Source organism: Sceloporus occidentalis, unplaced genomic scaffold, assembly GCF_023333645.1.
Source record: "Sceloporus occidentalis isolate IW3139 unplaced genomic scaffold, rSceOcc1.0.p SCAF_8, whole genome shotgun sequence".
In the NCBI taxonomy this organism is placed as follows: domain Eukaryota; kingdom Metazoa; phylum Chordata; class Lepidosauria; order Squamata; family Phrynosomatidae; genus Sceloporus; species Sceloporus occidentalis.
The window spans coordinates 5,868,293-5,880,293 of NW_028316988.1; the positions used below are offsets into that span (position 1 = coordinate 5,868,293).

The 12,001-nt window shown below is 42.2% G+C and overlaps 1 protein-coding gene across 9 annotated transcripts in view; it reads right to left on the reverse strand.

Moving 5' to 3' along the window:
• Positions 1 to 645: 645 nt before the first annotated feature.
• NADK (NAD kinase) overlaps positions 646 to 12,001 on the reverse strand; it is a 44,199-nt gene continuing 32,843 nt past the window's right edge. For 8 of the 9 annotated variants that reach the window (XM_089534335.1, XM_089534334.1, XM_089534338.1 and 5 more), the window contains 8 exons: positions 11,095 to 11,203; positions 10,669 to 10,754; positions 9,929 to 10,031; positions 9,258 to 9,412; positions 8,079 to 8,178; positions 7,506 to 7,663; positions 6,201 to 6,283; positions 646 to 4,950 (listed from right to left, as the gene is read on the reverse strand). In XM_089534335.1, coding sequence (XP_089390461.1) covers positions 4,800 to 4,950; positions 6,201 to 6,283; positions 7,506 to 7,663; positions 8,079 to 8,178; positions 9,258 to 9,412; positions 9,929 to 10,031; positions 10,669 to 10,754; positions 11,095 to 11,203 — 945 coding nt within the window. In that variant the 3' untranslated portion in view covers positions 646 to 4,799. The remainder of the gene's footprint in view (positions 4,951 to 6,200; positions 6,284 to 7,505; positions 7,664 to 8,078; positions 8,179 to 9,257; positions 9,413 to 9,928; positions 10,032 to 10,668; positions 10,755 to 11,094; positions 11,204 to 12,001) is intronic. The other variant, XM_089534337.1, reaches the window with a different exon arrangement.

The window sequence follows — 12,001 nt, forward strand, 5'->3', positions numbered from 1 at the left end:
CATTCACCAGGGGCGAGAAAAAACAATGTTTGCACTAGTCTGGGGTCAAAGAAAACAGAGAGACAAGGAGCAGAGAAGAAACACTATTAACTGAAGTGAAAAAGCCAGCTGTAAATTTTAAATGATGCATTTGAAATGTGGGTTTTTTTATACTATGGATGTTGCTTGTTCTTTTAAACTGATGTGCTTTTAACTGATGCTGTTGTTGTTCCCTGCCTTAGGTAAGGAATCGTCACCATCACCATCCCTTTTCTTCTGCAAGTCCACAACATTGCAGCCCCACACCTTTTTTGAGTCGCTATGTTTTGATCCACTTTGGATGGCCAATGAACGAATGGCCAGCACCAAAATATAGCAAAAATACAAAACATATAACATCCGGTGTACCGCCGTAGCACAAATATATCCACATTCTATTCCAACGGAGATTTATATCTTCTATATATCCAAGTAGGAGGGGAGAATGCCCACAGTCCCATCCCGCGTAGCATCACAACATTCACACATTATTATAAGACAATGGCATAGTCAAGTATTATAAAATGTTGGCACATTCAACAGTTGGATGCCACATCCTCATTCCACCAAACCTTTTCAAGGATGGCCAATGTACATTCACACACATGCACAGAGTGCGACACCATCTTTGGAAAAGAAAGATTTATTGAAAAGGTCTGGAAAATAGGTATGCTCTCAGCAATATTTTACAAGTTTTCAAAGCATTAACAGTATGAAATGTTAGGCATTTTTTTCTTTACAAAGTTCAGAATTCCGGATATGGGTTTAACATTAGGTTTGACGATAACAAAGTTTAACAATTAGACCTCTGGAGGATATCAGGCCAACCAGTTCCTTGTCACCAGCATTCACCCCAAACCTTTCTCTGCTGCATCTCCCTTTGTTGCCACATTTTAGGATGCTGGGAATGGACATAACCATAAGCAAATAGCTGCTAGGCCAGGGATGCTTTGAAAGCACCCAAGGGCAGCTGGTACTTACTGGGTTGGTAGGACACAGCTCTTTACACCAAGGTGCAATCATATGTTCTTTCTGGGAAACACAATCATAGCTCAGGTAACAAAGCCTTAGGTAACAACAGCCCCCTTTCTTGTATTCTCTGTATAGCTGGAAGGGTTCTGTTACTGGTTTTTGCAGCACAAGGCTGCAATATGAGAAAGAAACTCCTTTTTACACACCTGTTTCCCACCACCCATTTTGCTGGATGCTTTTCTTGGTAGTGTTGGCATTACGGGGATGGTGATTGTGAAACACTGGAGCAAGGAAGGATTTCTGGCTCCGGCACCAAGGTGTGTATATTGAAAAACGTTGGTAGTTTCTTTAGCAGAGGTGCTGAATTTTTATGGTTACTTTGGTCATGTTCTACAAACTCAATCTCCTAAACAAGGCTCGTCGTATTTTGTAATCTCATCTGTAATGAGTTTTTGCTTCTGCTACTAATCCTTTCTTGCATCAAAGTACTTCATATGAACACTAACTAGCAAAGCCTTTTACCCTGTTCAATGAAGCAAACTTACATTTAAGCACTATCCTGGTCACCAGAGGTAACTGGAAACTGCTTGGAAGTGAGCAGGATATCGGAGGAAGGATGGAGGACTGTGTGTGCCCAGCATAAAAACCTAGCAGGCTGGTAAGTGGAGAAAAATCCCTGTTGTTGTTGTGCGCTTTCAAGTCATTCGTGACACACAGTGACTCCAAGGCAAACGTATCACAGGAGCTTTTCTTGGCAAGGTTTGTTCAGATAGGTTCGCCTTTGCCTTCCTCTGGGGCTGAGAGTCTTTGACTTGCCCAAGAGTCACATAATGGATTTCCATGGCTAAGCAAGGATTCAAACCTGGTTCCCAGGGTTGCAGTCCATTGCTCAATGACCAGCAGACAAATGAAACTCTTGCCTCTCTGAGAGCCCACAGTGAACTAGTAAGGATTCTTCCAGGCTAGTAACATTTGTGAGCATGTTTACAGAGCCGTTCTAAAGCAATGCTCCATCACTACAGCTCAAGGAGGCAGTTATTAAAAAACCGAATACCATGCTGTCTAGAAACCCCATGACTTTTAAAAAAAGGTGATAACATAAATTATACAATTCAAGTGAAAACACGTATCTAAAATAGCTTTCTGAATTTCCTTACAAAGAGAGGGAAGGAGGGGTGAGGAGCAACTCACAATCCTTTGCTCTTTCAGACCAACTTTAAAAATCTATCCAGCAGCTCCAAACCCGCCGTTCTAACACACAAAACATTCACAAGACTTGCTGTTACACAAGCACATAACTTACATACACACAGATACTTTAGTGCAGCTGACACTACTGCTGAAAGCTGAAAATCTGTCCTGTGCAAAACAGACACGAGAAAGAACGTGGTGGAGGAATAAAAGCATTCGCACATTCAATGAATGCTTTGGGGAAAGACATTTTTACACGTGAATTAGGGTCAAGTTAGCGCCAGCCACGACACTGACAGACATCTGCTTAGCTTATTTGGAGCACACTAACTTCCCCCATTCTTGAGAATGTCTCAAGATTTTTGCAGAAGAGGAGGAGCAGGGGAAGCAAAGAACATAAATGGAAATGTAAAAGGCTGGACCTACCACCTGCAGCAGAATGAAAAAGCACAAACCAGTTGTAAAATGCACATTCTAATGAATGGAGGAGGTAACACTTTTATGAATGGAAACGCAGGCACATCCCACTCATCCTTCAAAACAAGGATGCGCTATTAAGCTTCTTTTTGATGCCACAGTTTTCTACTCACAGGAGATATTTATTTAGACATGGAAAGCATTCAATGCTGGAAGTTCCTACTAGTTGCCAGCAGCTATAACGCCTCACTTTGCAGCAAGTGAAGATTCGCCTGAGTTTCAACTGAGCAGGAGGATCTTGCCCTTCAACTGCGGAGATAAGGCAGGGATTAGAAGGAAAAAAGTATATTGGTTTTTAGAACAGCCTCTGTTTTCTTGACAATCCCCTTTTATCTTCATAAAAGCAGTGTGCAATTTCAAAATACAGGTATGCCTATGAGATAGAAACCACAGTGTGTTGAAGGCACCATAGGAAAAAATGCTAGGAATGTCTCCTGGTCTTCCAGTTGAACAATCCTTTTGATATCCTGGTCAGAAACTAACCAGGGGACAGCCCTCATTTCAGAGCCACCGGCTTCATTCTTGAGTTAAGGAGCATTTAGAGTCTTCCCACCCGAACAGCGCTAATAAAGCTCAGGCGTTCAGAAGACAAAAGCCAAGCCAGCCTCTTTAAACAGGGGGACTGGCATCTCAAGCTGCCATTCCTTGCTGGCTGGGTCATAGCTATGTGCTTGCTTCTGGTGTCGAGTTTGAATGATGCAGAAAGACATCCTCGTTTTAAAAGTACATACATACAAGCTGAGCTTCAGAATTACAAGACAAAGAACTCTGAGTGAAACCTTGTGGCTTGCTCATATAAGCATAGCGATTATGGAACCAGCCTCGCAGGTCGGTTCTGGCACAATGCGATGCCTCCTTGTGCAGCAGAGCAAATGGGAAAAGTATACAGAAGCAAAGTTTCACCTGGAATGGGCCTGGAAGCTCTCACTCTGCAGGGCTTGGCCTCAGAGGGCTGCAGAGGGCTGCAAGAGATGCTTTTGAGCCCGCAAGTCATCTACTCAGAATCCCACATTGCCACTTTAAAAGATGCTCCCAAATGTCATAAGAGCCAACCATTACAATGAAATGGATACATATGGGAAAAGAAACTGCTGTACATATGTACAGCATCTTTTTAAAAAACAATTCCACAGGTTTCTCATGCTCAGGTGAAACTTTAATTCCCCATAATTCCCTGGGGACATCTCCAGTGCAAAGAATGTGCACAGCAGCAAGTTCAGGAGTGCTGCAGCACACATCTGACATTATCCATTGCAGCATTTCTTCAACAGACGTACCCAGAGTACATTTTTGAGCAACACTGGCCTGGGTTTTCAAATCTCAAAAGCGCACTCATGTCCTTCAAATGCACAACGAGAAGCCAAATGCTTCCAACTACTGTCATATTCAAGGAAGAGCTTCAAAAGCTTGTCTGGATTATTCTTCCTGATGTTAGGGTAGAGGAGTGGGAAGAGAGGTCTGCTTGTTTCAACCACCATCAAAGAGGTCTAATGAACTTAGTACAGACATATCAGTGACAACAGTGTAAAAACACAGAGAAACACAGGAATGAAAAATCAGCAGCTGCGAAGACCCTTTTTTCGTAAACCGAGGACAAAGAGAACGAACAAACAAGAAGGAGCAGTCTCACTGATCCTTCTCACTTGGCTAACAGGATGCTGTTCTAAGTGCGCAGAGCTGCACATTTTACAAGTGCCATTTTAACAACCATTTGCTTAGCTCACCAAAATCGTGGCTGTTAAGAGACCCTGGGATTAGCCAACGTTGGGAACAAGTCCAAAGGAACGCCAACCATTTTAATAAGGCTTCTGCAAAACTTTTCTTCCCCAGAAAACACATTGCACATTTACAAACATTTCTTTGATCGACAAACTGCATCTCTAGTTACTCTCAACTCAAGCATTCCCGACGGACAGAAAAATAACATGATATCTGGTCATCAGCAGAACACACTGATATGAGGTACACTGCTGTCTTCTTTAAAAAATTATATATATGCATGTATATGTATATACATATATATACATATATAGCACAACATATTGGTTTAATCCCAGTAGATTTAGGCTTAAAAATACATTTTATACATAAGGGATAGTGCTATTTGTCATCTTGTCCCGTGTGCCCCACTAGCACCAGCATTAAAACTCTTCTTCCTCATCCACAGCAAAGTGATTTTGCTTCTTCCGAACGTTCCAATGCAAACACTCAGCCAGGCTTTCAAACCAGTCACTGACAGGGTCTTGGAAACAGATCGATGGGAGAGGGTAACATGAGGTAGTGATGCTGATACTGTTGGAAAGAGAAGAACTGCCTTCAGTTAGTATAGATCCAACACAGGAAACAGGCTGGCCCTTGAAAGCCAAGGAAGTGTGGTTATTAAGAAGCTCTCTATGATCCCACCACCACCACCACCACCATGGACTCATTGCAAGGACTGGAGAGCATCAACAAACCACTTTCAGTGTCAGTGCATGAATGCAAACAAAACCTGGAACTAATAGAAGGTACCTATTGTATATTGAGGCCTGCTGAAATAAGGTACATGGGAAAGGACAAAACCTGGAGGGAAAGAACAGATTTTGCATGCAAAAAAAAAAGCATTCTGTGAGTGTGGATCTGTGTCTGTGTCCAGTAAAAGGAGACAGAGCTGATGGGCAGAAGGCAAATTTGCTGTAGGAACCTACATGCAGAGCATAAGGGAGAGAGGGATGGAGGGAGGCATCACAACCCACTCAATAGAAGCAACAGCACATGGTTTCAAAGCTATCAAACTCTGCCAATTTGTTTATTTTATCCTGCAGAAGGGGGGAGGAGATGCTGCAAATTGCTATCTCTATAGTTCCTCAACCAACCCCTTTCCCAACCTGGTACCCTCAAGGCATGTTGGACTACACCTTGCACCACCCTCCGCAAGCAGGGAAACACTGAGTAAAAGTGTGATAGAATGCAGACAACTGGATAAGAGAAACACAGATGTGTCAAGAGAGAGAGATGGAGAGTTACAGTAATGTCTTATAAGTCTTTTTAATTTGTCGAATGATTGAAGGTATGGAAGGAAGAAGGAAGGTATGATTATGAGAATGATGGGGGCTGGTTATGGGGGGGTGGGGGGATTGAATTGTTATTTGTTATATGTAATGCGAGTTGTTGTATAAATGTTGTATGTGTTTATATTGTTTGCTTAATAAAATAATTTAAAAAAAATAACTGTTGCAGAAGCTGGCCTGATTCTGATATGTGCCGAGACCTTTGTAACAGCTAGAAATAAATAAGACAAAGAGGCAATGCAAGTGGGTGGGAATTCTTTTCTCTATTCCCTGCCCTTCCTAGCTACCAAGAACAAAGACTGCTCCTGAACTATTTGATCAAATCTGGGTTCCATTTTTTCATCCCAGTAAAGTCTGAAGGACTGTTGAAAAAGTTGGAAATTTATGTATTTTTAAAAATGACACAGAAATACTGCTCTTTCAGATGTATTTATCAGCTGAAGTGAGCGTTGAAACCTTTCCAGAATGTCAAGGAGGAAAAGAAAGCCTCACCTGTCCCCATGGCAGATTTCCTGTCTCTTCCGTCCATCAAATGAAACCCATGCTGTGTTTCTGGCATCAGGAGAAAGCATGATCTGAGGAGAGAAAAAAGCACATGACTTCCAAGATCTCAACACTTAAGCAGGAATTCATCTCTAACAGGCAGAGAAATGATGGGTAGTAGTTACAGTGGTCACATATTATCCTCCAGTATCAAAGGCAATGTTCCTCCAAAGATCATTTACTGAGAAACTAGAGGAAAATTGTGCTATTGGGTTTGAGTCCTGCTGGTGGACTTCCTAAAGTCCTAAGCTTGGTTGCTGTGGGAAAGACATTGGTGTACTGGAGAGACCTTTAGTTTGATCCAACAAGGACTACTGTTGTGTTCTTAATCATTAAAGTGTCTCCCTTGCTGCCAAGTTTGCAATGAATATGCAGCAATGTAGCGAAATTGCCAAAGTACAACTGGGATTACTTAAATGAGTTTATCATTAACGTACAGTATAACTGGCTTTCTTGGTGGTGACTTTAACTTTGGGATCTGCACATTTGGGGACATTATTAACATTTAAGATGTACCAGAGGATGGGGGAAATAGAACTTTATGCTCAATACAAAACAACTTTATGCATGCCTCCTTCTACTTTAAGAGTGGGGTAGCACTATGATTGATTGATTGATTATTTAATTTCTATCCTGCCTTTCTCCCCGAAGGGACCCAAGGCGGCTCACAATAACAATTCCAAAAACATATTGCCATAAAACAATTGAAACATCAGCTAAAAACAATATAACATTACAAACATTAAAACCACAACAAAATCACATCCCATATAAAACCCAATCCATGACTAGACATTAATGGCCTGTTACAGACAGCCAAAATAAAGCTGCTTCGAGTCACTTTGGAGGTATGGTATTTCAATGATACATGCATCCTAAGAGTCCAAAGGCCGCACCAAAGCCACGCTCCAGTCCTAAGAACTGGAGTGCAGCTTTGGTGAAGCTTCCAGACTCTTAGGACTCATGCATCATTGAAATACCATATCTCCAAAGTGACTCGAAGCAGCTTTATTTTGGCTGTCTGTAACAGGCCATTAAAAGCCTGCCTGAACAGAGCCACTTTTGCCTGCCGACAAAAGGCAAGCAAAGAAGGGGCCAGCCTTGTTTCTTGTAGAAGGGCATTCCAGCGGGCAGGAGCAGCCACCAAGAAGGGTCTTTCTCATGTCCTCACCAAGCGAGCCTGTGATGGTGGAGGGACTGAGAGAAAGTGTTCCCCAGAAAAGCTTAGGGCTCTAATTTTCAGGAAGCACCCACCTTCAGTTCCACTCCTGCAGGAACCACAATGGGCCGGAAGGACAGCGAGTGCGGGCAGATGGGGGTGATCATAATCGCAGGAACGTTTGGGTGGATCATGGAAGCACCCGCTGCAGCTGCGTATGCTGTGCTACCCGTTGGAGTGGAGACAATGACACCTGAGCAAAACAAGAAGCATTGTTTTTATTTGCAGCTTTTTCTATGCTTTAGGCTCAGCAGGGGGGAAATCCCTTGCAAGAGGATTGGACAATCTGCAACCCACTGGATGGGCATAAATTCCATGGTTTTGCTGTCTGAACTTCAAAAAATGAGGGAGGGGAGAGGTTTCCTAGCAGGCCAGAATGCATGGCTGGTGAGTTGAGCTTCGCTCGTTGGGTTATCAGGAACAGAGGTGTGCCTTATGAATGAACTAGTTTTTGAGCTAAGAAGATTCAAATGTTTCAAAAAGAAATGAGAGCCCACTCCCTTTCTCCAGTTTACATGCCTCATTTCCAGCTGGAATTTAATTTTCTTATGAAAGTATCAAGCTCTCTTGACTAAGAAAGCAGAGAACACCTGAGAGAATAGGCTTACCGTCACCTTGCACTGTAGTTATCAGATGCCCATCTAAAAACACATCCACATTAGAGAGGTAGGATGAAGGACCTCGGTCCACCACAACTTCATTCAGGACCTGTCATATATTAGAGAATTAAGTTAAATATCGGATGCATTTATCTAAAACTGTAGCCAGAATGACTCTGTTTTAAAAGGTATTGCTTCACATAATCAGACATTTTACCATTTGTGAGCAACCTGCAGAATATAGGGAAGAAACCAGCTGCACTTTTTTCATACAGGAATGGGCAAGTGCACAAGGTACAGAGGGCCATTTTCATCCTGCAAACTCTGCTGGGCTGTACCAGCACCCCAAAGCCCTCAGTGTGTCTGTGAGTACGCACACTTTCAAGTCACCTGTCGACTTGTGGTGACCCATGAATGGTTTGTTTAGGCAAGGAATACTCAGAGATGGTATTGCCACTTTCTTCCTCTGAAATATAGCCAACAGCATCTGGTATTTCTTGGTGGTCTCCCATTCAAGTACCAACCATGTCCGAGCCTGCTTGGCTTCCAAGATCAGACGGGTCTGGTGCCTTTAGGGTATTTAGACTATAAGAGGCTTTAGGGGCCATGTTTTGGGGCACCAAGAGCCCGTGATCCACACTTGGACAATCCCTCCCTATAGTTTGAGTCTCAACACTGATACATACCAGCTAAATACAGTTGTCCCTCCACATTTGCTGGGGTTGGGGTGAAGGACCCCCATATATGTGGAAAAAACACAAATAAAAAGCACTATTCTATTTACCTAAGAGAACACCTCTCTAGGAAAGTCTAGGTCCTCTATGGTCAACATCTGCCAGAAGTTGATCATAGAATGATGCTGGAGGAACTACAAATGCCTAGAGAAGTGTTTTCTCTAGGGATGTCTAGGTTTTCTAGCACACCTCTGCGGTCAACTTCCAGCAGAACTGCAACTTAGAGATTCCTAGAGAGAACATATTAATCAAAACCACAAATGATCAAATCCACAAAAGTCAAAGATGCAAATGTGGAGGGACAACTTTAATAAGAACAATTCAGAATAAGTGTAATTTCAGGAGTGGAACAAAGAAGCAACTCTTTCCTTCCCTTATTCCATACAAATCATTCTACTATGCATTCTTGTCCAAAAAGAGGAAGAAAAGCAAATGCATCTGAACACACACCTACCTGATACTGAATAGCATGCTTGAACATTTCTTTCTCCAGATTTGGAGGCATCACTCCATTTTCTTCAATCCTGTTCTGAATCACTGTTTTCGTCTCCCTGTGCTCCTTGACAACTTTCACTTTAAGCCTGCTTCGGAGAACAAGTGCTGCATTGCCTAGAAGAGTAGGTTTGAGGGAGAAATAGGGAATCAGAAATATAGCAGCTGCCTCCACTGGGTCAAATTCCAAGTTTAGTGGACACTGTTTACCACTGTGGCTTACGTATAATAAAAATACATTTGACACAATAAAATGATGTGTCAGGAACTGCGTCGTTGAACTTGCCTGCCATGGTTAATAGATTCTGGTTTGGTCACCATAGTTAATGGAAACTGGCTTTGCTTGCTTACAACATTATATGGTACCACCAGTGAATGATGGGATATGCAGTCATAAGTTAATTGCTATGCTTTTTGCTTCCATGTTTCCATGTTTCTCCCTGCATTTTTTTTAACTGCCTCACCTGATGGAGAGTCCTGGAGGCCACAGAAGCTTTCATATTACTGTGGGATTGCTGTTGGTCTTAATAAGGGTATTGCCTATCTGTGGATTGTGTTCTGTTACTTCTGCAAAAGCTTGTGAGAGCCAACACCAACTACAACTAAGACCACAACAACTAACACAATGCTTACCTTCTATAACCTGAGTGACTTGGGACTGAAAATTCTCAAAATTGAAGGGGGTAAGAAATCCAAGGGACCCCAAATGGAAAGCCATAACTGGAGGCACACTCCCCTATTGGAAAGAAGAGAACAATATTCAGAAATTGGACCCATTTTAATAACTTAACCTTGGCATTATGGCCCAGGCACATTACACAGAGCAATTCTGTGCTAAAATGTACAAGCTGAGTAACCGATGCCAATTAAAGCAACCTTGCAACTAAACCAAAGATAGGCCAGAATCCCATCAAGGTACTAAGCTTCCATAAAAACAGCGATGTAATTGTTACACTTCCTTAGAGCTCCCACAACTAACATTACACTTGTATCCTATGATGCTTCTCTACTCTAATTGCAGACCTTCCTCAAAATTAATTATCTTAATTATAATTTCGGTTATTGCTATTGACGAATTTCCATTTCCCTGACTTTGCAGAAAGTGTTAATACTGATTTCATTCAACCTAGGTTCCACTCTCCATTCCTACTTGCTAAAAGGACAAACAGATGTTAAGGGGACATAGTGATCTGGTGAAGTTCAGAGGACGTGACTGAGACTGTAGAAAGGCTGGATTTGGATCCAGGGCCAGCAGCTAACCACTCTTTGTGTTGTAGCAATATGGAAGCACACACAGGTATCAGGAGTGTTCCAAAGTACGCTTAACAATAAGAAGATTGTAGACAAAGAAACAGTGCTGATTATAAACTCACCGGGAAAAGTGAAGAAGCATACAGTAAGGTCCCATCTCCTCCCAAGCAGATGATAAAGTCTATCTGGTTTGAGATATCATCATAGTCTAAGGAAGGAAAAAAACATTTTACCTTTTAATTCCAATCCTATCAATTTAATGGGCTGAAACAGAGTGATATAAACAGTACTGCAAAGGCTTTCCACCGTTGTAACCATGTCCTATTAACACTATCCCTTCCAATTTTAGTCATTCCTCTTCTCTTGTGATTAAGTCAGAATATAACATTTACAAAGGAAGAGGACTTTCAGCAACAAGCGCCTGTACCCACTGATCTGGAATTAAAGGGGTGGATGTCCTTCCAAGGCACAGCAAAGGGTCCCATTTCACTCTGCCCTGATGGGGTTCTCTCTTAAAAGAGGGATGTAGACATAAAAGTGAGAATTACCTTCACTGAAAGAGCAAAATTTTTTCTTCACTGGTCCAAAACTATCATCATTCATGATGGCCGGGTCTTCCAGCACTTTTTTCTCTACATAAACAATCATGTTGTTCACCTGAAGGGGGAAAGACAGCAAAACATTTAAAAATATCATTATATTGGGGGCAGGGAGAGTCAAGGATGTCCTTCTGGAAGCAACATGCAATCCCAAGCCAACCTTATCTGCCTCAACAGTAAAAATGTTTCACAGTTCTTCCATGTTAAGGAAAAGCATATGCAAGTCTCACCAAAAAAACTGTAGCCATTCTACTGTCTCACAAGGCAATCGAGTCAGCCAGCATCTGAGTAGAGTCTCTACCTGACTATGGCTTTTCGAGAGGTCATTATACGCTCACACATATTTGAACACACACATTCTGTGCCTGCATGGAGATCCTCAAAAGCTTCTAGAGCTATGTTTATGTTATATCCCTTTTAACTGCATGGATATAAGCAGTGTGCTCCCACCTACTCCCAGTTCCAGGTCTGCCAAGTGGTAGGCTTGGAGCAAAGGGGCAGCATGAAGAAGGTGGGCTGTGTGAGGGCACAGATGGCCACTGAAAGAAGTATGGGTTTAGGTAGGCAATCTGCTTTTTTTCTTCATGAGTTTTATGACTTGCTGCAAGCAGTTCCTCAAATTCTATGGAATACCCTTGTCAAATTAAAATAATTGAGAAGCACTGAATTACACTGAGAACCCACATTTCTGCAGTGATAGTGTCCCATCTGTTGAAGAACAAGGCTAGTCTGTTGTGAAACAAAGGAGAGGGGCAGGGGGAGAGGGAGATAACTTAAGAGTCATGCAGAGGCATTTGGGTGGAAAGGCAGTGTTTCAACTGGAATGACAAGAAGAAGATGAGATCTAGGACATTTT